A 27,596-nucleotide genomic window follows, 5' to 3' on the forward strand; every position below is an offset into this window, starting at 1 on the left:
AAAAAATAAATAAATAAATAAATAAATAAAAGAACTTTCCTGATGATCTCATTTATTTTCCTGTCTTCAAATTTCAGCCCCAAAAGGGTCAGAAACTGCAGTTAGCAAGGTGGGGAGGCAAACCTACCAGGGGCTCCTGCCAGCAGGGAGCTGAGCTGGAGGAGGAGGAAAGGTCCAACTTTACAGTCAGTTCAGAATTTCGTGATGACATAGAAAACAACATTGTAATTGCCAAACTGAGCCTGTGTTTGGCAACATTACGTGGTCAAAGACCACTTTATCACCTAAGGGACTGGGGGAGCAGCGTTCATCCTGGTGATAGGAGGAAGCATCTCCCTGGACGGGGCTAAAGGGCCCCTGCTTGGGCGGTGGGAATGAGGCACTTTATCAATCCATTACTTGCTCATTCCATGTCTGGGATACATAAGGAAAACAGAGAGAAGGAGAGGCAGGTACCTAGGAAAAGGGAGAGAGAGAAAGCGAGATAACAGAAAGAGGGAGATAGAATGACAGGAGAGAGATGGGCAGGGGAGGAGAGAGAAGGGGTGAGCAAGTAGCCATAAGAGTAATACAGAGGAAAAGAAGATGGGGAGAGGAGGAGAGAAATAAGCAATGGGTCCACGCCCTCATCTACCCTTTATCTTTGACCTTCGTTTGTCACTTGTAACAGGAACTGTCCTTTTCTGCCCAAATTTCCTCTGTGGCTTCCTACTGCAGGCCCCTGGGGCTTCCGCTGAGGGCTTTCTCCCAGCCCACTCCCTGCAGCAGGACAAGAAAGCCAGGGAGTTCCCGTCCCCAGAGCATCCTCAATCAAAGACAGATGTGAAACGAGAAACAGATCTCCCCACGTGCTCACCCCTCAGGTGGGGTTTCTGCGGAGGCACATCCTGCCTCTCAGGTTCCGTAGTGGGATGGTATTCCAGCTGTCCCCTCTGCCACCTGCTTGGTAAGAAGCATCTTTTACTGACTTGCCTCCCTTTCCTGTCTCATATCACCTCTTGAATGAGCTGTTTGCACTCACAGCCTTGTCTGCTTCCCATGTCCATCCCAGAAGTAGAGGCCACTCTCGCCCCTCTGTCTCCCAGGGGGACCCTAACCTCCTCCTCTGTCTCCAGCCATCTGTGGCCGGCCTCTGTCTGTTGAACATCCCTAACCCATAGCATTATTCCTACCCGGAGGGAAGGAAGGATGTGAAACCAAGAGGCTTCTCTCACCATTCTCTCACCCTCCCCAAAGCAAGAGACCAGATCTCAGCTCAGGGTATCCGCCAGCCCCAAGCACGCCAGGCAGTGTCCTGGTATGGCAGCTCACAGGCCCTGGCAGTGCAGTTCAAGGGTGGTGCTGCTTCCTGCCCGTCTGTTTGGGAGCACATTCAGGAGACATGAGCAGATGTTTGGCAAATGTTCAACCTTGTCCACGTCAGCCAACAATAACACAGCGCAGAGACGATGCAGGGATGGAGGAAGGGAGGAGACTCACTTAGAGCTAGGGATGGCCACGGGAGACACCACCTCTGGCTCCTTCTGGTGGGAGGCAGGCGGGGTGTTCACGTGTGACTCGCATGCAGGGAGTTAGAGCATGGGACACACAGTGCCGGTATTCCAGGGTGGAGCCCTGGGGGAGTCAGCCTGCTTTTCTCAGCTCTCCAGACAAAGCCCACAACCCCAGTGCCAGCCTGGCTGCCCAGGAAGGCCTGCAGAAGCTGCAAGAATTTGGGTTTATCAGAAAGGGAAGGCCTTGGGCAGGACAGACTAAAATGTGGCCTATGATCCCCTCCTGGATGCATGAGAGCATCTCAAATAATGCTCTTGCCACAGAGACTGGTCGTTTCTCTAATCTTTTTCAGCACAGGGCTCCGGAGAACCCTTACCCATTGACAGAGCTGGGGACATGAGTCCCAGGCACCATCCATCTGGGCTGGAGGGATGTGCCGGGCCACTGAGTTTCCAGGGGTGCCAAGGCACCTGTGGGTGCCCAGGGAACTAAGTACTGCCTTCTTTTTAAGACATTTTTAAATTTTAAAAAGTTTCATTGACAAATAGTGTATACATTCAAGGTATACAACATGATGATTTGATATACATATACACTTGTAATGGTTATCGCCATTAAACCGTTCACTGTATAATTTAAAGTTTGTATCCTTGGACCAACATCTTCCTATTTCCCTCACCTCCCCATCCCTGGGAACCCCCATTCCACTCTCTGTTTCTGGGAGTTTGACTCTTTCAGATTCCACATGTGAGTGAGATCATGCAGTATTTATGTTTCTGTGTCTGGCTTATTTCACTTAATGTCCTCCAGATTCATCCACGCCGTCGCAAATGACTGTGGTCCCACCATAGACTCACGGCAGGGATGGGGGGATGCCGAGCTCCCAGGCTTCCTCCACGGTCCTCATCACGGCTCCCTGCTCTCCTAGACTGGATGGTACCTGAGCTCAGGGCTCCCCTTTCACCTTGCCTCCCACTGAGTCCTCCTCCCACTCACTCCCACATGGTTCTGCAAACCATTCTCCTTGCAGACATGGTTCTTCCTGTCCCCCTTGGATGGCACATCCAAAGCAGATCTCAACGTAGAACTTGAAGGCACACTTAGAGTCACTCCCCATGATACTACAGTATTGCTCAATCTCAATCTTACTGATTCAATTCCAGCCAAAAAAAATTCATGAAAGATTTCTGCCTGAGACGTTAAGTTACAGGTGAAGCATTCCAGCCCAGATTCCGACTGCCTGGCTCTCCTACTTGCCAACCGTGTGACATTGGGTGAGTTAACCTCTTTGTGTCTCAGTTTCTGCTCCTGTAAAACTCAGATAATGATGGTACCTGGCTTACAAGTTATATATGAGAATTACATTGGTTAATGCATGAAAAAGAGCGCTTAGAAGAGTGTCTGGCACACAGCAAGTGCCCCATAAGTGTTAGCTATGCTAATGATGCGGACACAATTTGGGATAAGTTTTCCTGCCCTCAGGGAGCTTATGGTTGAGCATGGTAGACAGAGAAGTAAACACACCATATAATTCAGAGTGACAAGTGCCGTAATAGAGGAAGTACTAATTCACGTACAGCCTAGGTGAATCAGTCCACCCCTCCAAGCTTTCATTTACCTGTAAAATGAGGGAGAAGGAAGAACTGGCATTTAGCAGTATGAGCCAAGCCCTGGGCTGAACAAGGGAGACGCGGACATTAAAAACACATGCGTATACCCACAGCGTCTGTATCTGAGGGGTTAATAATTAAGTGGAGGAGAGACGAGTGTTTAAAAATTAGAATGCAGCAATGCAAGGCAGAGACACATACAAGAGACCCAAGTAGTCCTGGGAATTACTACTCTTATTGACATAGTGCTAAACAGGATGCTTGATGCTTAACCACAAAACTCCACTTAATCTGCACAGGAAGCCTAAGGGATGGGTAAGATTTTAGGCCTCTTTTTAACCTATGAGTGAATGGAGGCCCTGAGAGGTGTAATGACCTTCCAGAGACATGCAGCTAGGAAGCGAAGAGTGTCCTCACTGAGCTGTCTGATCCCAGAGCCAGCGCTCAGAACCATGATCTCTGCCTGCTTCTCTCAAAGATATTGTCTCGTTCTATTTAATCTTCTAAACAACTCTAAGAGGGAGCTGGTAGCCCTACAGAGAAAACGGAGGGTTGATGAGGGCGATGTGACTTAGCCAAGGACGGTAAGTAGCAGAGAGGGCTTTGAAATCACTACTGTATTCAGCACATCACGCAGGAGCCCTGGACCTGGGGTTGAGGGTCCAATTTCTTGGAGAGAACTCCAGGCTCCAGATGGAATATTCTATAAAAAGTCCCAAAGGGGCTGTATGCTAACCTGAACTTCCTTCGTCACCAACCCTTGGAATGCTGTTTCAGGCAGGTTTTACACGGGCCTAATACACTGTTTTCTTTATAAAGTCAAAAAAATTGGGCTGATACCCTGACCACCGTGTTTTTATGGGTTTTCCCCTATTAAAATGTACATTTTGAAACCTGAAAACTCCCTCGTATTTTGCAATTAAGCTCAGTATTTGAGCAATTGCAAGTGTTGACTTGTTAGCGTTATTAACATCGACACCTCGTGGCCACTTTGGAAAACTGCAAGATGGAACTGGCAGGAGAGAAACCAGGCGTCCTTCCCGGCTGCAAAGCCTCGAGGTACTTAGGTGATTGTGAGGTTCATCAGTCCCGACTTCTCAGCAGACACTGTCATTAGAGGCAGATCTGTTCAGAATCTGCCCATCTAACTTCTGGGTTTAGGTGTGTCCCTTCCCCCATCTGGGCCTGTCTTCCTCACCTGTACAATGACCAGGGGAAGCCAAAGCACTTGGTCCTTGTAGGTCCTGACACCCTATGTTCTGTCACTGCCATCCAATCAGACGAAAAGAAAGCGGCATCTCCTGGCTGTCTTCATTTGAGCATGTTTGGAAATGCTTATTGCATCCTCAAATTACTTCTTTTATAATTGCCAGCTTAAGCCTCTGCCTTATTTTTCTAATGGAGTGTTTACAGTTTTCTCTTGCATGTGTAGGAGTTCCTTACATATCAACCAGCTGACTTCCCTACAACATAATCTCCCCATGGGAATTGAACTCAGTAATATTAGTCAGGCCCTCCTTATGCCAAGTCTTCAAGTAACTGAATTATTATCAAAGATAGAAACGCTTCTAAATTGTTATTGTTCTATTTTTTTTTTTTTTTTGACAGGATCTTGCTCTGTTGCCCAGGATAGAGTGCAGGGTTATGGCCACAGCTCACCGTAACCTGTAACTCCTAGTTATAAGCGAACCTCCCGCCGCAGCTGCCCAAGTAGCCAGGACTACAGGCATGTGCCGCTGCACTGGGCTAATTTTTTTATTTTTTGTAAAAACGGGTTCTCTTTATGTTGCACAGGCTGGTTTTGAACTCCCAAAGCAGGGGGGTTATAGGCATGGGCTACATGCGGGCCTACATAGTTGCTCTTAAAAACAAAGCTATTTTCTTTTAAAACAACTATGGACAAATAAGGAGATACTGAGCGTATTTACTAATGGAAAAAAAAAAAAAAAACCAATGTCTATTATTTTTTGCCGTTGAAGGGATACTGGGGAAAAAAAACTGCCAAAACCCATTAAATCAGACTTCAGCTTTGCTCTCCCCAGGTTTAAGCCTTTGGGGGCTTTCACTGACTGTAATTTCAGACTCACAAATGACCTCCTTCAATTACCCTGTACCCCTCACTCCCAGACTAACTTCTTTCTTGTCCAATCCCTCCCCTACTCAAAAATACATGGTGGCTTCCAAATGCGCCAAATACAGCTGTCCACACCCCGACCCCTCCACCTCTTCAAAGTCTCATCTCCCTTCTGACCCTTTCTACCGTGGAAGCCTTGAAGGTGGGAACACATTTATTCCCCACTGGGTCCCCAGTGTCTAGCTCAAGATCTGGCGTAAAATAGCCAGTGGCTACTGCTGGATCTGGTTGAATGCAAAAAGGTCTACTGTGTATGGGAAAGGAGTGGAGTCTAACTCCAGGTATGGAACCAAGTGTGATAAAGATGAACTCACTTACTGACTGGGGTGTACACATCATAGGAAGGTAGAGGGGGAGCCAGGAAGGCCCTTTCACACTGGGCAACTGCTTTTGCATAGCTAACATAGCCAGTCCTCTCAGAAGCCCTCAGAGGTGAAGTTCTTGGAGCTAGGAAGTGGCAAACCTTCACCACTGGGCTTGCTGCGTTCTTCCTTGCTCCCACTGGCAGGATGTTAAAGTGCTATTCAATCCTAAAGCTGGATTTGCTATCAGTTATCCGGGACTTAGGTGAGTTTGTGATAGAGACAAACAGGCCAGCAGATGAGAGCGTTGTAGGTGGGCTGCAGCTGTATCCACACAAAAACAGCCTCCACTCAGGGGCCAGACGCTCCCGGGTAACCACTTCACCTTCCCTGTGCACCTGCTCTGCCTCCTATGTTTGCATCTCAGGGAGAGGCATGTGCCCCAAATCTGGGTGTCCACCTTCTCCTCTCCTGGCCTTACATCCACCAAGCTGTGGAGTCCTATGTGTCTCTTCCTGCCCTCTCTCTAACCCATACCCTTTTCCCAGTGTCTCTTGACACTGCCTTAGTTCAAAGTCGCATCAGCTTATCCTCCCATGCCTCCATAATCTTTTTTTTTTTTTTTTTTTTTTTTTTTGAGATGGAGTCTTGTTCTGTTGCCAGGCGCCAGGCTGGAGTGCAGTGGTGCAATCTTGGCTCACTGCAACCTCCGCATCCTGGGTTTTAGCCATTCTCCTTGCCTCAGCCTCCCGAGTAGCTGGGACTACAGGCATGCACCACATGCCCAGCTAATTTTTGTATTTTTTAGTAGAGACGGGGTTTCACCATGTTGGCCAGGTTGGTCTTGATCACTTGACCTCGTGATCTGCCCGCCTCGGCCTCCCAGAGTGCTGGGATTACAGGCGTGAGCCACCGCACCCTGCCTGTAATCGTCTTTCTAAAGTAAAATCATGGCACTTTCCTCCTCAAAGCCTTTCAAAGGCTGACCATCACCTTCAAGATCAAATTCAAGTTCAATAATTAATACATGAAGCCAAGAGTGATATTCAAAATAGTTAACCACCTCTGTAGTTTTTCCTGACTCTCACTGGACGTTAGCCAAATAAAACAAACTCCAGGCAGCATGCTGGGGTGGGGTCTTGCAGGCTCCCTTGTTGGGGCGAACATTAACCCTTTAGCTGCTGGTTGTAGGGAAATCCAAGGGTCCCCAGGGAGGTGCCAGGGTTACAGGGGGCACTTCAGGGGCTTGAGTCAAGTAGCTGTTTTCCAACCGAGATGGAGGCATTATCGCATTTTAAGTCAGTATGGCCATGCCGAGTGTACCAGCAGACAGCCGATTTTGAACGTTTCTTGCCAGTCCCCACTTCTCCCCAGGAGAGGTGCTGGCCCTTTGCAAATGCAGTCTCCTTTGCCTGGAATGCTCTTCCCCGTATGTGTCCTCTGTAGCTCACGTGTCATCTGAAGGCAGGCTTCGTCAGCCTCCAGCTATAAGTAATGTGGTCCTTTCACGGGGATCTCAGCACGCCCTGTGCGTAATCACACAGACAGTCTCCTCTTCCCGCTCTCTTCCATTTGCAGGGTCCTTACCTTGTTCCTCACTGTCAAATAATTCATAAACTTTTGTTCAATTGAAAGAAAGTGAACCTTAGAGCTGCGAGGAGCCTATTGTCCATGACTCAGGACAAAGCCGTGCGGGCTTCGTTGCAGCCACAGTGACTCAGCGGCATTTTCTGTACAATGAATGACCGCACACAGCACACAGGATCCTCTCCACAATTTGTGATTGTGTACCCTTCCCAATAAGCGGTCCCTTTGGGCATCGCTACACACACATGTTTATATGTAACTCTATTAATAAATTTTACTCACGCCCATTAAGCTAAAATGTTATGTATATTTAAAAACTAACGTTTTGTCTCAAAAAAAGAAAAAAACCTAATATTTTGTCAGGCTGAAGTGTAAAAATAAAAAGATTGAAATTTTTTAAAGGTAAAAAAATGAGAAAAACTTTTTGGGATAGTATAACACACAGACACATTCATTCATTTCAAGGATGAAATAATGATATACACAGCGTCCTAAACGCTTCACACCTCAATGAGCATCTTTTGCCCCGCACTAGAGGTTGCTGCAGAGGTGCTGTGTGTCAAAGTCACTGTACACAGGTCCGTGCAGCGCTGCGTCCTGGACAGCCAGTCTCCACCTGCCAGAATTCTACGTTCAAAGTCCAGCTCGGAAGCTAAAAGCAAACTACCAATATACCCGGAAGCTGTGTTAGACACCACATATTCTAGGAATAGAAAAAGGAAAGAAGAAAAGAAGGAAGCGGGGGGAGAGAGAGAAAGAGAGAGAGAGAGAGAGAGAGAGAGAGAGGGAGAGAAATAGCCACTTTACAACATCCTTTATAAATGGCAAATAAAAAACAGCTAAAGTAGGTCTAGACCATTGGTCGTCAAATAGCAGAGTGCTCCCAGGGACCTTTAGCAATGTCTAGAGACACTTTTTATTGTCATGAGTGGAAAGGTGCTACTTCATCTAGTGGGCAGAGAACAGAGATGCTGCCGAACATCTCATAATGCACAGGACAGCAACCACAATAAAGAATTATCCGGATCAAAAAAAAAAATAGTGAAGAGTGCTGAGATTAGAAGACTCTTATCCAGAAGAAGGGATAGAAAATCCTAACTTGGTCCTGCCCCAGTTCTGCTGTTTAGGAGCTGTGTCCCCGAACAAATCGCTAAGCCTGGCTCCTCTGTAAAAGTTATGGATTCATTCATTTGTTGATTGACTGATTGACTGATTCATTCATTCATTCTTTCATTCACCTAACAGATATTTTCCAGGAAATGGAGGTAAACAGCAAAGAACAAGACCTGGTCTGATCCCAGAGAGTGGTGAAAGTTAAATAAGAAAATGAGTATAAAAAGGTCCTTATAATTTTGAGGTACACAACAGACCCAAGGCAGAAGCACTGATTTGTAAATAACACAAGGTGATGCATAGAAGTGCTCACTTTCTAGTTATTTCTTGTCTTTCATCTACTCTGAGAGGTACAGACTTTTTCATATTTTAACATCTCTGTGTACATTAAAATGAAGTGCTTCACAATCACCGCCAGCCAGGTGGCACTCACGCCCCCAGGAGTCACTGTAGTCAGGTGGTGATTACCTGAGTGCAAACTTGGTCAGTGGCATGAACTCCTGGTGGCACAAAGACTGAGACAGAATAGGGAATTAGAGTAACCAAGGGTTATGGCATTGGCTCAGCAACATGGACTTCCACTCACCAAGGCTGACCTGGCTATGGACACGGCGGAGTGCCCCATTTGCCAGCAGCAGAGACCAACACTGAGCCCTTGATATGGCACCAGTCCTTGGTCCTAGGCAAGATCAGACAGCATATAGGCCACATTCTCATGCCTGTGACAACAAGACAGAAGTTTCTACTTCAGTTTCTAATTGGCTATAGGCGGAGTCTCCACTTCAGCCCCTGATTGGTCATGGGCCAAGTCTCCACTTCAGCCTCTGATTGGTGGTAAGCCAGTTCTTCACAAGGTGCAACCAATCGGAGGCCTCCAAAGGGCACCTAGGGGTGTTACCAAAATCTTCTAGCTTAATTAAAAAACATTGTAACTGGGACTCTTTAGCCTCTTGCCCAAGCATGCTTCCACTCCATAGAGTGTACTTTCACTTAAATAAATCTGTGCTTTTATCGCTTTTGGCATTGCTTCATTCTTTTGTTGCTTTGTGTATTTTGTATTGCTCTGTTTGTGCACTTTGCTCAGTTCTTTGTTGAACATGCCAAGAACCTGGACAACTCACAGTCAAGACTTTCCACCTGGTGGAAACCTCTCAGTGTTCAGTCAAGAAGCCATCGGAGGATCACTCAGGAAAGGATCAAGAGTCCTGATGTTGCCTGAAGCACTCCATGGATATCTTACGGTAGGAGCAAGAATGCACTGAAATTGGTTTAGATGCTTGCAGGTGGCTCACACTGTTACAGAATGTCTTTCCCGTTGGCGCAGTGGCTCATACCTGTAATCCCAGCACTTTGGGAGGCCGAGGCAGGCAGATCACGAGGTGAGAAGTTCGAGACCAGCCTGACCAACATGGTGAAACCCCATCTGTACCAAAAATACAAAAATTATCCAGGTGTGGTGGCGCACGCCTGTAATCCCAGCTACTCAGGAGGCTGATGCAGGAGAATTGCTTGAACCTGGGTGTCAGAGGTTGCAGTGAGCTGAGATTGGGCCACTGCACTCCAGCCTGGGCGACAGAGCAAGACAGTCTCCAAAAAAAAAAGAAAAAAAAACAATGTCTTTCACCAGCTGGAGCCCAAATCCACCTGGTTTCACCCCTTGGAGACACACAGGTAGACATAACTCTGCTCTCAGCTAAGCCAGAGGTTCTCAACCCAGGCTGCACACTAAAATAAATTAGCAAGTTTTTACATCACATGTTGTCACTTATTGGTGGTTGTAGGATCTAAAAATCAAAACAATTGCACTCATGTACACAGAGAGTTGAACTATGGTTACCGCTGGCTGGAAAGGGCATGGGGGCCTGAGAGGGAGGTGGGGTTGGCTAATGGACACACAAAAAATAGTTACAAAGAACGAATAAGCCCTATTATTTGATAGCACAACAGGTGACTACAATCAATAATAACTTAATTGTACATGTAAAAATAACTAAAAGAGTGTGATTGGATTATTTGTAACACACAGAATAAATGCTTGAGGGAACGGATACCCCACTCTCCATGACGTGCTTATTTCACATTGCATGCCTGTATCAAAACATCTCATGAACCGCATAATATATACACCTACTATGTACCCACAAAAAGTTAAAACAAAAAAATGTTTTAAAATTTTTTAATAAAATTAAATTTAAATAAAATAAATTAGTGAGTTTTAAAAAATACTAACACCTGAGTTTCACGCCATATCAAATAAGAAGCTCTGGGGTGGGCTCAAGCATCTGTATTATTTTAACGTCCCACTCCAGAAATTCCGATTGAACAGTCCAGAGTGCAGCCTGGGCCTTGGGCTTTTTCAGTATTCTTCCGGAGATTCTATGGTGCAGCCAGAGTGAGACTTGCTGAGGAAAGCCTCCCCTGACCACCCTACGGGACCACTGCTTCCTCCTCCACCTCCTAACATAGTGGGTCTCCACTGTGGCTGCTCACGGGACCCATATGAAGAACACTGACAAAGCCCAATGCCCAGGCAGTACCCTAGACTACTCAATCACAATTTCTGAGCTCAGACCAGGAATCCGTCACTGTTACAGTTCCCAGAATGAAGGCAATGCACAGCCAAACTGGAACCACTGCCCTAAATCCTGCAGTACTTGATGGAAAACGCCTGCCTTCTGGAAGAGGGTCAATCTGCATTGCCTGGAACTGCATCTATTTAAAACAGGATACGTATTTGTGAACCAGCCTAACAGTCTACCTGTATCTACAAGGCCGTGAAACCCTCCATCCCCGTGTAATACTCTACATATCACGGGCACTCAGAGAAGAATGAACGGATGAACAAATAAACGGAAGGATACATACTTATTTTGTCAGGAACTTTCTAGTCACATGAGTGTCACAACTAAGGTGCCGGTTTCAAAGACAAGGCAGAGATTCTGCAGTTTAAAGATCATGACAACGTAATAGGTTGCAGACCAGGTGGAGGTCCGGACCTCGAAAGCCACAGGTAGAAACAAAAACAGGATGTTTTACAAAGGCAGAAATGTTCAATTCCAAGGTAGGGCCACAGCTCACAGCTGTCAGCTTTTTCTGTTTCAGTGCATTCAAGAGGGAAACTGTGGTGCCAACAATTCACTACAGTTCCAATAGCTTTATCACATAGACATGACTTTAAAAAGCAACGCACTGTCCTTGTAGACAATGAAGGGTATAGTAGAGGAAGCTGAGTTCTTCAGAATTTGTTTATCAACCAAGGGCCATTGTGAGTCACTTTCAAATACTATTTATTCTATTTATTCTCCAGAGCTGTTTTTTTTCTAGGCCTAGACTCCCACGCAAATTCAATAATCTTAATGTAATCTTTATTTTAATATAGTGCTCAGGGAGTCCCATATCTGATTCAAAAGTAGCTTGAGGCGTGACCAAGGTCGTTAATTTCTTTTAAAGCTACATTTGATGAGAGCAGAACCAGAGAAAACATGCATGTACCTGGCGCGTTACTGCGTGTCAAGGCCCATGGCCTGCTCCACGGCTCGAGTGTCCTCTGCCGGCAGTTTGGGCAGATCCGACATGGTGGACGAGGCATCCCTGGGATTCCCAGTAACCAACATCCAGTGGTTACTTGGTTTTTCAACTCTGTGTGAATCCAGGTACGTGTGAGCTACAACCTCAGCCTCCTTTCCAAAATAGGTGCTGGAGCAAGAGAGAATCAGTTGTGGTTTGAAATTGAGTGACCACTCTCAGTAAGCTGTTATTAATAATTTCATCTCAAAAGCACCTTAAGAAGTAGATTGCTAGATAAAGCCCTAGGGTATCTCTAAAACGGAGCATGTTTGCAGGGAGGTTGCACCCTATTTGGGCAAGGATTGGGCCAGTAGGATCCCATTATTGCTAAAGTCCTCTCGTAGGGGAAGGACTTGTATAAAAGAAGGGGCTTGGCTGGGCACGGTGGCTCACACCTGTAATCCCAGCACTTTGGGAGGCCAAGGCAGGAGGATCACCTGAGGTCAGGAGGAGTTTGAGATCAGCCTCATCTCTACTGAAAATACAGAAATTAACTGGGCGTAGCAGCAGGCGCCTGTAACCCCAGGTACTCAGGAGGCTGAGGCAGGAGAATCGCTTGCATCTGGCTGCAAAAGTTGCAGTGAGCTGAGATTGTGCCCCTGCACTTCAGCGTGGGTGACAGAGTGAGACTCCATCTCAAAAAAAGAAAAAAAGAAGGGACTCTGACAGGACTTTTCACCCTGTCAAAGATCTATGTGGCAGTCAGCAAAGGACGTTTTTTGCATGTGCAGCCATACACTGTCAATTGAGCTTCTTTGCTTATATTCATAGCCCCAGCCCCAGTCACAGCGTTCTGTGGTACACTGAAATACAATACCTTAAGAAAAGATGCCGGTGGGCTGCGAGTCCCCGATTTGTGTGACAGTGGTGGATGAGAATTTTAGCATTGGCCTATAACAGATAAAGACAATGTGTTACTGGCATTCTAAATAAAGGCCTCTACTTTCCTAAAAGCAAAAATTTGGAATCATACATGTATTTCAATTTAGAACAACATTATATATATTCACAGTCACATGCCACCACATTTCAGTTAGCAAAGGGCCGCCTATGCAACCACATATATGACCATAAGACCCTGTTTTTACTGTGCCTTTTCTGTGTTTAGATGCACAAACACTTAGCAGTGTGTTACAGTTACCTGTAGCATTCAGTAGAGTAGCACGGTGCACAGGTTTGCAGTGCAGGAACACTAGTGGCCTAGGTGTGTCATAGGCTACGCCATCTAGGTTTGTGTAAGTACATTTATGATGTGTAAGTCAAATAAAATTGTTGAGGCAAGTCTCAGTCATTGTGAGAGGTTTATTTGCCGAGGTCAAGGACACACCTAGCAAAAAGAACACACACCAACAGGAAAAACCTTTGGTCCATGCTTTTTCCTGAAGAGGGCCTAGGGACCTGAATATTTAAAGGGAAAAGAGTGGGTACTGGGGGAACGAGGAAGAAAGAAAAAACAATAATGACGAAAAAAAGGAGGGTAAATAAAGGAGGCAAGCAGTTGCGTTCTTTTGAGTTTTCTGTCAGTGTTCACCAAACGCACATTTTACATGAGAGGGCCGTGGAAGAACAGTCACTTACTCATTCATCTTGTGCGCAGTGAACCTGCCTTTTCACATAAGGTGAAATAAACATGGGGCGGAGGGAACGTTCATATATGCCTTTGTCTTGAGTGAGCGGACGGATGGCTTTTTAGTTCTGTCCTTTGTCCCCTACTGTGAAGATAAGCTATCACTTTACATGGTCAGGGTGACAGTCCACATCACCGCTTTAGGGTAAAGATCTTGGGGCTCACAAGGAATTTCCTTGTGGGAAAATTGTGACGGATATATGTAGCTTTAAAAAAATCTTTGTAGCTATCCTACTTAAGAGCAAAATGGGAGGCCGCTTTGCGTGACCCCGTTCCCAGCCTGACTTTTTCTTTGACGGAGTGAGTTTAGGTCCCAAGACTGATTTTTCCTTTCACAACGTCCACACAACGACAAAATCATTGCCAGGGTGACCACGACCGTCTAATGCATTTCTCAGAATGTATCCCCATCGTTGAATGGCACATGACTGTAGATATATTTACATACACACAGGCACAGAAAAATCTAGAAGCCAAACCATAATGAATAAATTAAATATATTATTGTAGATAACTGTATAATGAAATAATCACTCAACGTTATATTGGAGAAGATCTTTGACACACAAGATAGAGTCAATGGTGTCATTCAACAGAAAAAAAAGAAGTATCTTCATGATGTCCTACCTTGTAAAAAGAAATGAGCAATGGCTTCTCTGGAAAATGGAACTACTGGTAACTTTCATATTATTTTTGTGCTTTCCTGACTTTTCATAAGTGAACATATGTTTATAATCAGGAAAAATATATATTATTTCAAAATCCTGACTCATGTACATTAAAAGCTGTGTAAGAAAGGAAAAGCAGCCCTGCCAGCCAGGGGGTGGCCTGGCACACACAAGGAGACCTCAGTGTTCTCCTGGGAGCAGAATCAGCTTCACAGAATGTCCACATCAGACAAGGCCACTCTGTGATCATGAGGGGTCAAAACAAAAATAAGATCACTCTATAATCATATCTGAACCCACACAAAACACAAACGTTGACTAAGCCACAAAATAGCAAACACCCGCCTCTCCCAGCTAATATGAGTGACTGCTGCTCCTTTACTAACCACTGTTTTAACCTCACTCCAGTCTGGTCCTCCCTAGAGATAAGATTTATTGAGATAACCGATCAGAGAATTACCCTCCACTTCCTGACAGCATCCAATCCAGAGCAAAGCCTCACTTCCTGGGATTCTCTCCGACAGCGGCCAACCAAGGCCCAAATTCTGTAAGCATCCTAACACCCTCTTACACGCTTCCTCACGGTGTGTGTTCTCCCTCACTGCAACAAGTAATCTACCCAGCCTGTTAAAGCACAGTTGTTCCTGGAGGTCTCTCTAGCCAGAGGTCATTGACATGTGCAAGGGAGCTCAGATCGGTTTGGTGTTCCCCATTTGCAGATGTGTAACCATGCCTCAGGGAGGCTCAGGGAGACTTTCCTCAAGCCATAAGGTGAATTAGTAATGGAGAAAAGAACTCGGCTGGGCACGGTGGCTCAAGCCTGTAATCCCAGCACTTTGGGAGGCCAAGGCAGGTGGATCACGAGGTCAAGAGATCCAGACCATCCTGGCCAAAATGGTGAAGCCCTGTCTCTACTAAAAATACAAAAATTAGGCTGGGTACAGTGGCTCACGCCTGTAATCCCAGCACTTTGGGAGGCTGAGGCGGGTGCATCACGAGGTCAAAAGATTGAGACCATCCTGGTCAACATGGTGAAACCCCGTCTCTACTAAAAATACAACAATTAGCTGGGCATGGTGGCGCACGCCTGTAGACCCAGCAACTCGGGAGGCTGAGGTGGGAGAATTGCCTGAACCCAGGAGGCGGAGGTTGCGGTGAGCCGAGATCGTGCCACTGCACTCCATCCTGGGCAACAAGAGTGAAACTTCTTCTCAAAAAAATAGAAAATACAAAAAATAGCTGGGTGAGGTGGCGTGTGCCTGTAGTCCCAGATACTCAGGAGGCTGAGGCAGGAGAATTGCTCGAACCCGGAAGGCGGAGGTTGCAGTGAGCTGAGATTGTGCCACTGCACTCCAGCCTGGCGCCTGGCGACAAAGTAAGACTCTGTCTCAAAGAAAAACAAAAAGAACTCCTGGTGCCTGGAACGCTGACTGCTCCGTTCACCTCTAACACAAACAGCGACAATAGCATACAACGACAACAGTCATGACAGCAAGAAACACTTGTGGGTGTCTTCTATCAGCCAGGCACGTTTCTAATTAGCACTCTAAAATATACTAACCATTTAGTCCGCACAAAACCTCACAAGGTAGGTACTATGAACACCCCGAATTTAGATGGGGAAACTGAGGCACTGACAGTTTAAATTGTGGAACTAGAAGGCAATTCTCAGAAGAGCAAAGCTCAGCAGAAGACAGCTGGAGAAGAATTTGTAAAGCCTGTTTCATTGTAGATAATATACATGTCCTCCATGCTTGGAGGAAAGACCCTGTGAAGTCAGGGTTCCCCTGGCAGAGGTGGAGGACAGGCATGCTGCGTCAGGTGGACTCAGTGGCCTGCAACTGTGGGCACTTCCTGGCCAGTGGCAAACGAACACTGGCAACGCCTGCTAATTCCATACTCAACGCAGTGGCTGCCAACACGTCTTCATTCTGTCTGCTGGATGCCTTGTAAGCAGGAAAGCCTCTGGCCCTTGGAATAGGGAGGTCTACTACTCCGTGCCCACAAAAGCCCCCACCTTCCCGTCAGAACCATGCCTCAGGCTCCAGTCCCACGGGTCCCAGCATCAAGAGAAAATGTCCCACGGTGACAGAGAGAATGATGCTGTCCTGCAGGACCACTGCGTGGACTGTGTGGCTACTCTGCTGTCTCCTTCTCCAAGACTCCCTCAACTCTTTGTTTGTTTGAGACGGGGTCTCACTGTTGATCAGGCTGGAGTGCAATGGCATGATCACAGCTCACAGCAGCCTCGGCCTCCCAGGCCCAGGTGATCCTCCCACCTCAGCCTCTCAAGCGGCTAGGACTACAGCACTCACCAACACACCTGGCTAATATTTCCTTCTTTATTAATGTAGAGACAGAGTCTCCCTCTGTCACCCTGGAGTGCAATGGTACAATCTTGGCTCACTGCAACCTCCATCTCCTGGGTGGAAGCGATTCTTGTGCCTCAGCCACCTGAGTAGCTTGGATTACAGGTGTGTGCCACTACACCCAGCTAATTTTTGTATTTTTTGTAGAGACAGGAATTTTGCCGAGTTGCCCAGGCTGGTCTTGAACTCCTGGCCTCAAGAGACCCACCCGCCTTAGCCTCCCAAAGTGCTGGGATTGTAGGCCTGAGCCACCACACCTGCCCTCAAACTCCTTAAAAATTAGTATTTAGCAGAGGTCTTAGCGAAAACAGTGCACAGGAAGCAGTGTCACACCCTCAGGATCACACATCAGTGGTTCTTAACCTGATGTCAGGCGCAGGGCCAGGGCCTCAGTATTTCTCAGAAAGCTCCTGAGGTGATTCTACTGTGCAGCCACAGTTGAGAAACTCTAACGCAGGATGCTGCCATGGGGTAAATTAGTACCTTCCAAACTCGTGTTATAAATGGGGGGAATGAAAAGAGTGAAAGGAGGGAGAAAGTCTTAAGGCATTGGGCTCTCAGTCTGTGTTTTCTAAACAGCAGTAAACGGCATCCGCCTCATAGCACAGGCACCCATGTCTTCCCAACGCTGTGCTCACCGGGACGGGGAAGCCTTCATATTCCAGGCGTAGCTGGGGGTCAGGGAAGGCAGCCTGCCAGCAATTCATGTGGGAGACCTCATCTGTTAGGTACACTTCCTGGAGCCAAGACCTCTTAGACGATCTCAGGAGGGTCCTGTGGTCACTTGATAAATACAACTGAAAATGACAGCAAGCAGATGCACTACGTCAGAGCTCTGTGAAAAGCTGGGGAATAAAGAAGCAACTGACTGGCTGGATGGCAAGCACATTCAAAGCAGTTCTCAAAAACGCTGTTTCTACTGATCGTATGAGAAAGCACAATTTTCCTCTACCTTAGAAATGCCATCTGGTGCGCACACACACACACACACAATCACACACACACGATCACACATTCTCACACACATACAATGATCACACACATACACACAATCACACATACACACATGATCACAATCACACACACATACACATACAATCACACACATACACACAAACACAATCACACATACACAATCACACACACATACACACACAATCACACCATACACAATCACATATGCACAATCACACACAATCACACACTCACAATCACACACATACACAATCACACAATCACAATCACACACATACACACAAACACAATCATACATACACAATCACACAAATTCACAATCACACACACACACATACACACACAATCACACCATACACAATCACATACACACAATCACACACTCTTATAATCACACACATACACAATCACGCACACACAATCACAATCACACACATACATACACACAATTACACACACACACACACACACACACACACACACACACACATCTCCAACTACTTTTGCTTCCTCTGAATACCAAACTCAATCTTCCTCTCTCCTTCCTACTTCCTGTCCCCTGTTCCCCTTTCAGGGTACAGGAACTGGATTAATGGTTTTTTTTTGTCTCGTTTTGAGACAGGGTCTCGTTTTGTTGCCCAGGCTGGAGCACAGTGGCAATCACGGTTCACTGCAGCCTCCAACTCCTCCTGGGCTCAAGCGATCCTCCTGCCTCCCAAGTAGCTGGGACTGCATGTGCACACTGCCATGCCCAGCTAATGTTTTTTATTTTTTGTAGAGACAGGATCCCATTGTTTCCCAAGCTGGTCTTGAACTCCTGGGCTCAAGCAATCCTCCCACCTTGGCCTCCCAAAGTGCTGGGTTTACAGGTATGAATGACCATGCCCAGCGATGGACTAATATTTTATGTATTATAAATGATGTTGCATTAAACTCATCGCATGAAATGAATTATTCTTCAAGTCAATATCCGCACAGCTGATATTCATTTGTGAGCCTCCAAGGTGACCCACACCCCTCTGGAATTGATGTCCATGCTAGAAAATTATGTTGGCTATCTGGCTGCCTGTCATCTTGCCAAGAAGCTACCCCCATCCTCCTGAAAAGTCCACAATGTTAGTTCCTTGTTAGTTCTTCGCTGGTTCAGCTCCACCCTGAGTGTGGAGGTAATTTCTGCATATTTTGACAGGTTTCCAATAAGCACCTTTCCCATGCAAGGCTGTGCTGTGAGCACTAGGGCAAAGGCAGAGATGTTACTGTCCTCAAGAGGTTCTCCACTTAGCAGAAGAGGTGGTGGAGCACGGAAACCGGAAGCACCTACATACACCTGCCTCGTGAGGGAGGTCCAGCAGACTCACGATGAGCTGGGGGAGGCAGAGGTAGGAGCACAGTGCTTTCCTGGGGGATCAAAAGTGGCTCTGCGGAGGAGGCTGCAAAGCCAGAGGGGGTGAGCACATAGAGGGGGAGGGTTTATTATAGAGGGCTTCAGATGCCACAGCAAACAGCCAGAACTTCATTCAAAGGGCAACGGGGAGCTGCTGCTGACTCCAGTGAGGATGAGAAGTGACTAGACCTGTGTTTGTAAAAGATCGACCTGAAAAATAATTAAATTTAAAAATAAAAATAAAAATAAAATCAACCTGGCAGTACCCCATCTAGTATGGTCTGAAGTCAGGACAGACTAACAGGGAAAAACAGCGGGGGCCCGGGCTGCTGAGGGGCTGCACGCGGCATGAGAAACAGGCTAAAGAGCAGTGTGAAGGGAGAACAGTGCCTAGGAACAGAAGACGGGACCTGGTAATCAGCTGGACGTGAGTGGGAAAGGAAGATGGGCCCAAGCCAGATTCACCACTGGTTCTGGATGATGGTGCCTTTCAGAGCAACATGAAAACCGGAACTTAAAAAGGTGAATAAGGCCAGGTGCAGTGGCTCATGCCTGTAATCCCAGCACTTTGGGAGGCCGAGGCAGGAGGATCACTTGAGGCCAGGAATTCAAGATCGGTCTAGAAAATATGGTGAAACGCTGTCTCTACTAAAAATACAAAAATTAGCCAGGTGTGGTGGCGGGTGACTGTAATCCCAGCTATGTGGGAGGCTGAGGCATGAGAATTGCTTGAACCTGGGAGGCAGAGGCAGAGGCTACAGAGAGTCAAGATCTCAACTGCACTCCAGCCTGGGCAACAGAGCGAGCCTCTGACTCTTCAAAAAAAAAATAGGTAAATAATATCTATCTCAAACCACAAACTGCTTTGTTCACCTAAAGTAAAACAATAATAAAATCAGGAACTAACCCAGTAGGCCACTGTTACATCAACGCTTCCATGAATGCCCCAGAAGTGCTTGCTAATTCAAAGACAAGAAACCAAAATTAGAGGTCTGAGAATGGGAGAAGAGAGAAAATGTCATCATTTGAAGATTAAATCACTGTCTGTCCAGAAAACATAAGAGAATCAACTGAAAAGGCTATAGAATTAATGAGTAAGTGGATTCATCAGAGGTGAATATAAAAATCAATAGCCTTCTTATATAAGAGAAATTATTCTTTATACTATCAAATGTTCTATCTTTATTCTATCAAGAAGACCTCTCTACAATAGCATCTGAAAATACAAAATACCAAGGAAAAACCCTTAACAAAATTGTTCTCAAATACATGTAAAGAAAACCACAAAATCTTACTGGGCGATATAAAATTTTGCTGAGAGAATAGAGAGACACCTCAGAAGAATAAATATGGTAAAGCTACTAAATATGTGAATTTAGTTAATGTTACAATGCCAATCAAAATATAACAACAAGTAATCTTTTCCCCACAGGGGCAGAGGGACTTGGAAAAAATGACCATTATATTTAACTGAGAAATTAATTCCTAACGTAATTAAGACAAAGAAGTGTAATGAGAGGCAACAAGCCCTATGAGCCCTCAAGTCAAAGAGCTATGAATCCTATCATAAATCTCTAATAATTAAGACACTATAGTCCTAGAATAAAAATAGATAACTGGGCTGGGCGCAGTGGCTCATGCCTGCAATCCCAGCACTTTGGGAGGCAGAGGCAAGGGGATCACTTGAACTCAAGAGTTCAAGACCAGCCTGGCCAACATGGCCAAACCCTGTCTCTACAAAACAAAACAAAATCAAAATTTAGCCAGGCGTAGTGGGGTGCACCTGTGGTCCCCGCTACTCAGGAGACTGAGGCAGGAGGATTGCTTGAGCCGGGGAGGTGGAGGCTGCAGTGAGCCATGTTTGTGACACTGCACTCCAGCCTAAGCGACAGAGTGAGACACTGTCTCAAAAAAAAGAAGAAGAACAAGACAACCAGAGTTTAATGGATCAAAATAGAAAGCTCAGCAGTAGGTGGTATACACGCTAAGGGAAATGCCATGCATCTGCAGAGAAAGGAATAATTATTCAAGAGATAACAGATATAACTGACTAGTCATCTGGGAAAAAATAAGACATTCTTTTTTTTTTTTTAATAAAGAGGGGGTTTCACTAAGTTGGTCAGGCTGGTCTTGAACTCCCAACCTCAGGTGATCCGCCTGCCTTGGCCTCCAAAGTGCTTGGATTACAGGCGTGAGCCACCACGCCCAGCCAAAAAATGAGATGTTCACATAAAACCCTTTATCAAAATAAATCCCAAGTGGATTCAACAATAAATTTAAACAAAAGTCAAATTGTAAACATCTAGAAGCTAATTCAAGTTTTTCTTTTTATCAGATCTCTGAAGCAGTCTTTAAAAGCGATGGAAGGAATTACAAAAAAAACCACTGATACGTTTTACTCAAGAATATAACATTAGGGCAACTACAACTTAAAAGCCAAGCAGCAAATGGAAATAATAGCAACACGCATGACAAAACTTAGTCATCGGCGGCATATAAACCCAAATCAATACAAAGGTAAAAAAACGAGATGATTTGCAGGAGAGAGGAGAGGGAGGGAGAAATGAAAAAAAAAAAAATCGAGAGAGAAAGAAAGAGATAAGAAAGAGAACAAACTTAAAATGTAGAAGAAATTATAAGCACTACAACATTTACATATCACTTTTTTCTTTCCATTTTGTTTGCTTATCAAATAAGCAAAGTTTTAAATTGTGATATTTAATACAATCAAAGAAGCAGTAGATAATTATTCTTATTTATTGTTGCTGAGAGTGCAAATTGGTACAGCCCATTACAAAAAGAACTCTTTATACGTATCAATACTTTTCAATGTGTTCGTATTCTTTGACTCAGGAATTCTATGCCCAAAAATCTATCCCAAAGGTGGAATCCCTAATTTGGAGTTTGAGAGGGGAAGCTTCGAGCATTTATACACAAATGCACGCTGGAACTTTACATAGGAGAGAGACATCTTGGGCCAAACCCACTGCCCAGAAGTAGAAGAAAGGTTAGGTAAATTATGATACTGCCACACAATTATATCTTAGGCTCTCATTAAATGGTACTGTCATTTTAAAAAGCTTTAAAGATGCTATTTTAGAAAGAATAATCTATCTGTATATTCATCTAAGTTTTAAAAAAATACATAGGAATATAAAAATAAACCAAAATGTTAATGGTGCTATCTTTGGTTAAGAAATGGCAATTGACTCTCTTCTTTCAATGTCGATATTTATCAGGCTGCGACTTACCATCTGTGGGGTGTCAAAGTTTAATTGGTAGCACTGTTTCTTCTTTTTTTTTTTTTTTTTTTTTTTTTTGACACAGGGTCTCTTTCTGTCAGGCTGGAGTGCAGTGGTGCAAACCCTAGTTTCTGCCTTCCAGTTTAAGCAATCCTCCCACCTCAGCCTCACAAGTATCTGGGACTACAAGAACACACCACCATACCTGGCTGATTTTTTAAAAAAAATTTTGTTGAGATGGGGTCTCACTGTATTGCCCAGGCTGATCTACAACTCCTGGCCTCAAGTGATCCTCTTGCCGTGGCCTCCCAAAGTGCTGAGATTACAGGCATGGGCCACTGCATCCGGCAGGCAGCCCTGTGTTAGATTACAGGCATGGGCCACTGCATCCGGCAGGCAGCCCTGTGTTAGATTACAGGCATGGGCCACTGCATCCGGCAGGCAGCCCTGTGTTTTCTTAGTGGTACCAATAATACAAACGCTACATCATACAGCAAAGAAATCTTCAACAAAAAATGTGATACAGTACTAGCTCTGCTACTTATGGAATGGCTCGAGTCAGAAATCACTTAACCTCAGTTTCTCCATCAGTAAAATAAAGGTAAAACAGACCCTACCTCAAAGTCACGTGTGGAGAGTTAAAATACGTGAAGCATGCCTGGCATATTGTAACGTAGATTCATACTCACCATCTTATAGATGAGAAACAGGCTCAAAAAAACATTAAATAACTTACCCAAATTCCCATCCCATAGGTACACGCCTGAAATTCAAACCCAAATCTGTCTGGTTCTATCATCCTTCCTAATCCCCAAGGCTCCCTGACTTATGCAAATTTAAGCATCTTATATTGTCCTTACTCCCATATTGGGCAAAAATCCGACCATCAGAAGTTTAAATTCAAAAGTTGTCAGGTGATATGCCTTGCTAGCATCAGTGACATTTGACAGGTGTCAGATGGTTATTAATGAAGTCAATCACTTAACTGACAGGTAGAAGTGGTATAAACTTGCTTTTTGCCAGCTACCCTGAGAAACGGTTTTCCTCTCTTATTCTTTAGCTTTTAGGGGTGTATTTTTTGTAATTTGGGAAGTTAAAAGAAAAGACTGGCTTGGCCCAAATCTGCCTGTGAAAAGCTGCAAGCTGAAACCACAGTGAAGTCAGAGATGGAGCCCATGTATCTGGAGCTCTCGGTCCACGTCATTAGATAGTTATGATCCCATTTTGGGCAAGAGAAATGACTGATCCAAAGGAGACATGCAAAGTGATAACTTACCATTTTGTTTTCAAATCCTCCTGTTATCCCCAGGCTAAAGTCCTGCCCATATCTGAGGACTTGACCAGTGGCGTCTCTGTGTACACTGTCAGTGGACAATAAATATAATGCAAATGTGAACTCTCAGTATGAGAATCATCCTATGACTATTTTTTATGCATGCAATTGTGTTTATAATCAGTTTTTTCGAAGATTTGTATTCACATACTGTAACTGAATTAAATAATTAAATAAAAGGTCTTTTCTTTTGGTCTTAAAATCCAGTTAGTAGCCGACTCCCTGCCCTGTACCATAGCTAGCACACAAAGCATCCCCACTCTGTGAGCTTCTGGTTAAACTAAGCGCATCATGCTAATGTACACTAAGGAATTCTGGTCAAGTGCACTGGTATCTTCAGAGAGAACCAAGGCAACACATTTGTAGACATTTAATACAATTCCCTCGTAATCCTTCAGGAAACAGACGTTGTGATCAATTTTTAGTTGTCTTAACATGTATATTCAAAAGAAATCTAAATTAGAACTTGAAGAACTGTCTAAATACCCTCTTTTTTCCCCAGGCTGGAGTTCAGTGGTGCAATCTCGGCTCACTGCAACCTCCACCTCCCAGGTTCGAGTGATTCTCGTGCTTCAGTGGCACAAATAGCTGGGATTACAGGCACCTGCCACCATGCCCGGCTCATTTTTTGTATTTTTAGTAGAGACAGGGTTTCGACATGTTGGCCAGGCTGGTCTCAAACTCCGCCCACCTTGGCTTCCCAAAGTGTTGGGATTACAAGTGTGAGCCACTGCACCTGGCCCAGCAATTCTTACATTGCTGTTCTACAAATTATAATAGTTTTTTTGTTTTGTTTTGTTTTTTTCCACACACCTATAATCCCAGGATTACAGGAGGCTGAGGCATGAGAATCTCTTTTTTTTAATTATTATTATACTTTAAGTTCTGGGGTACATGTGCAGATCGTGCAGGATTGTTACATAGGTATACACATGCCATGGTGATTTGTGCATCCATCCCCCCTTCCTCGCCCCCACCATCTACATTAGGTATTTCTCCTAATGTTATCCCTCCCCAATCGCCCCACCCCCTGCTATCCCTCCCCCAGCCCTCCCACCCCACCCCCAACAAGCCCCAGTGTGTGATCATGGATCTCTTACTTCTCTAAGGATTTAATTGTTCATCTTCAAAATCTCTTCAAGCACACTTTTAATTTTAAAAGAGCAAATCCCATCTAGTGCTACCTTGTATTAAACTATATATTTTTGTTGTTAAAAATAACATAGCCATATTAAGAACAATGAAAACACTCAAATGTGCTCAAAGAGGTTGAAAATATTATAGGGAATACCCACTTTGCTTTCAGGCAGAATATGGATTTAATTCCCTGGATCTAATACTTATGATTTAAGCATTTTGAATTGAAAACAATTATCCTGCCGTCTAAGGTAAAAAGCAGTTGTAAAGTTCCCTTGACAATAATTCTCGAGGTAATCAAAGCAAGATGAAAATCACAGAAAATCTTCACAAAACCTTCCCTCCAGTCAGCGGCTCCAATACCCAGGTATCTTTAAGCTACAAGTGAAACATATTTATGATGAAAATTAAAGTCTCTTTACCTCAAAATGATAAAAGTGTTTCTACCAATTGGGGTCTTGGCTTGAACGGCGCTCAGGCCACAGGGCACCTCTAATTCATCTCTCAGATGGCACTGAATTTCATCTGGAGTCATACACAGGCTCAGGTCCCCACCCAGAAACATATCAGCTTCCACAGCAGGATCATCGGGATTCACAAGCATCACTTTGTCACCATAATGAATATAACCATCTTCAGTTATGGAAAGTTGCATCTACAATTTTAATAGTAGTTTATTACATAAACCATGCAATTCCTCAACAGTCACTGCTAAGGCAATTTTATTCCTTCTCAGACTAGTATCCACTTCATTCAGGATTTCATTTGGATCCCCTGGAACCCTTAGTTCCTTCTTCCTTTCCCTTCCCGTTTGCCAAGGCAAAGCTCCCAATAATCCCGAATGAAGTCAAATGAAGCTGGTGAAAATCACAAGGATTCACCCATTTTTCTAGAAGTTCAACATTCATTGAAAAATTTCTCAATTGCCAACTAAGGGGCATTTTACTTATTTATATATTGACTCACTTATTTCTTTATTTGCAAAATGCAGGTAAACATGATTTAGGGCAGACTTCCCTTATGTTTCTAAAATCTTAGAAGAATTCAAAACACTGCAAATTTTATTTTTAAAACTGTTATTTTCCAAATGGTAACTCAGTTATGAATATTTTTTCTTGCTTAACATATACTCACACCAGGTTCAACAGAATTTTGAAAACAATGTTTGAATTTAAAGATACCGGTCTTAAAAGATTCTTTTTCAGTCTTCTACTTCTCTGTATGAGGAGTTTCCCCTTGTCTCTCTTCTCTAAGAAGTCTTTCATGAGCTCCTAGTTAAAGAGAAAATCAACAACAGTAGCCCTAAATAATACAGATGTTCGTATTTAATAACTTTTAGGTCAGAAGCTCTTCCAAGTTGAAAAAGCAAAATTCGAGGACAAAGAAGTAATGTGAGCATAATGGGAATGATGGGACATATTTAGCATTACCTTAATGTTTTTATTACATTATAGAATGTTTAGAAAAATGAGAAAGGCAAAACAAAGAAAAAGAATCATCACCAGGAATTACTCCAGCTCGATTCTATCCTGAGTGACATTTGGAGGCCGTGTCTCCCCTGCTGAGGTTTCCCTTGACTGTGTGATGGCTAATACTAGAAAGTCCACCCCTCCCCAACCTGACCCATACACGAATGGCTCCGAACCTTGTTAAGACTACCTTGGGAGACTACAAGGCAGTGAGGGCAACGTCAATAAAAGCAATGCTCAGGGTCATTTAAGAGGGCAAGCGGCAGGGTAGGAGTGCGGAGGGATATTATTTCTACCTAGAGCCTGTGCCCTCACCTGGTCCACAACCTGAGACTCTAAGACTCTAAAAAACAGCGGGGACCAGGCGCAGTGACTCACGCCTGTACTCCCAGCACTTTGGGAGGCCGAGGCGGTGGATCACCTGAGGTCGAGAGTTCGAGACCATCCTGATCAACATGGAGAAACCCCGTCTCTACTTAAAATACAAAAATTAGCCAGGTATGGTGGTCTGTATCTGTAACCCCAGCTACTCAGGAGGCTGAGGCAGGAGGATCGCTGGAACCGAGAGGCAGAGGTTGCGGTGAGCCAAGGTGGTGCCACTGCACTCCAGCCTGGGCCGAGATGGCGCCATTGCACCCCAGCCTGGGCAGCAAGAGCGAGACTCCGTCTCAAAAACAAAAACAAAACCAGGGGGTACCTGGTGGGGCTCTAGACTAAGCGGGATACACAGACCAGGGGCCTGAGAGTCAAAGCGTTCGACTCTAGGAAGCCAACGAACCCACAGAAAGGGAAGTCAGGGTGCTCGGCGTGGAGGCCAGTGAGCCCTGGGCTTGCAGTTGGGCAGGTGAGTTTCCGCTGGAGTTTAGAGAAGGGGGGAGTTTGGAGGTATTCACGGTGCGCTGGGCGGGAGGAGGCTGGAGGCGCGCACAGCAGGGGACTGAACCTGGGGCCGGGTCTGGAGCTCCTGAGCCGCAGGGCCGCGCCTGGCACACCCTCCGTACCTCCTCCAGGTAGGCGTCCTCGTTCCAGTTGCCCATCCGGACTCCGGGACCGTACCTGTTCTGCGCCATCGCGCCCAGCAGTTCAGCCAGCGCGCCTCCCTCTGCCCCGAGCGTTAGCGTGCCCCGTCACCATGACGACCGGCCCCGGGCGATTGGTCAAGGTCCGGGGCCTACTGGCCAATAAGCCTCGCCCGGGGCGGGGCGGGACGGGACGTGGAGGGGGCGGGGCGTCAGGGCCGGGGCGGGACGGGACGTGGCGGGGGCGGGGCGTCAGGGCCGGGGGCGGGACAGGGGGGTGTCAGGGCCGGGGGCGGGACAGGGGGTGTTAGGGCCCGCGGCTGCTTGCGGCCCTCCAGCCCGCCTCTCCGTTCCTTAACTGCAGAGCAGGCGGGAGGGAAAACCCAGGCTGGCAAAGGGCTTCGAGAGGGAAATTTAAAACTTTTTTTTTTTCTTTTTTTTATTCTACTCTTAGCAAAGATCTCATTTATTAAACCGTTTTGTTGTTGTTGTTGAGACGGAATCTGGCTGCTCTGTCGCCCAGGCTGGAGGGCACTGGCGCGATCTTGGCTCACCGCAACCTCCGC

The 27,596-nt window shown here is 45.5% G+C and overlaps 1 protein-coding gene across 3 annotated transcripts in view; it reads right to left on the reverse strand.

Annotated features, from left to right (window-relative positions):
* CFAP161 (cilia and flagella associated protein 161) overlaps positions 1-27,207 on the reverse strand; it is a 32,260-nt gene extending 5,053 nt beyond the window's left edge. The window contains exons 1-7 of one of the 3 annotated variants that reach the window (XM_032263915.1): positions 27,068-27,207; positions 25,724-25,813; positions 24,965-25,197; positions 23,349-23,433; positions 17,110-17,268; positions 12,625-12,698; positions 11,733-11,936 (exon numbers count right to left, since the gene is read on the reverse strand). In XM_032263915.1, coding sequence (XP_032119806.1) covers positions 11,741-11,936; positions 12,625-12,698; positions 17,110-17,268; positions 23,349-23,433; positions 24,965-25,197; positions 25,724-25,807 — 831 coding nt within the window. In that variant the 5' untranslated portion in view covers positions 25,808-25,813; positions 27,068-27,207 and the 3' untranslated portion in view covers positions 11,733-11,740. Of the gene's footprint in view, positions 1-11,732; positions 11,937-12,624; positions 12,699-17,109; positions 17,269-23,348; positions 23,434-24,964; positions 25,198-25,723; positions 25,814-27,012 lie in introns of all 3 variants that reach the window. The other 2 variants (XM_032263914.1, XM_032263916.1) reach the window with 2 other exon arrangements.
* Between the last annotated feature and the right edge of the window lie 389 nt (positions 27,208-27,596).

Source organism: Sapajus apella, unplaced genomic scaffold, assembly GCF_009761245.1.
Source record: "Sapajus apella isolate SASKATOON/1434 unplaced genomic scaffold, GSC_monkey_1.0 scaffold139, whole genome shotgun sequence".
In the NCBI taxonomy this organism is placed as follows: domain Eukaryota; kingdom Metazoa; phylum Chordata; class Mammalia; order Primates; family Cebidae; genus Sapajus; species Sapajus apella.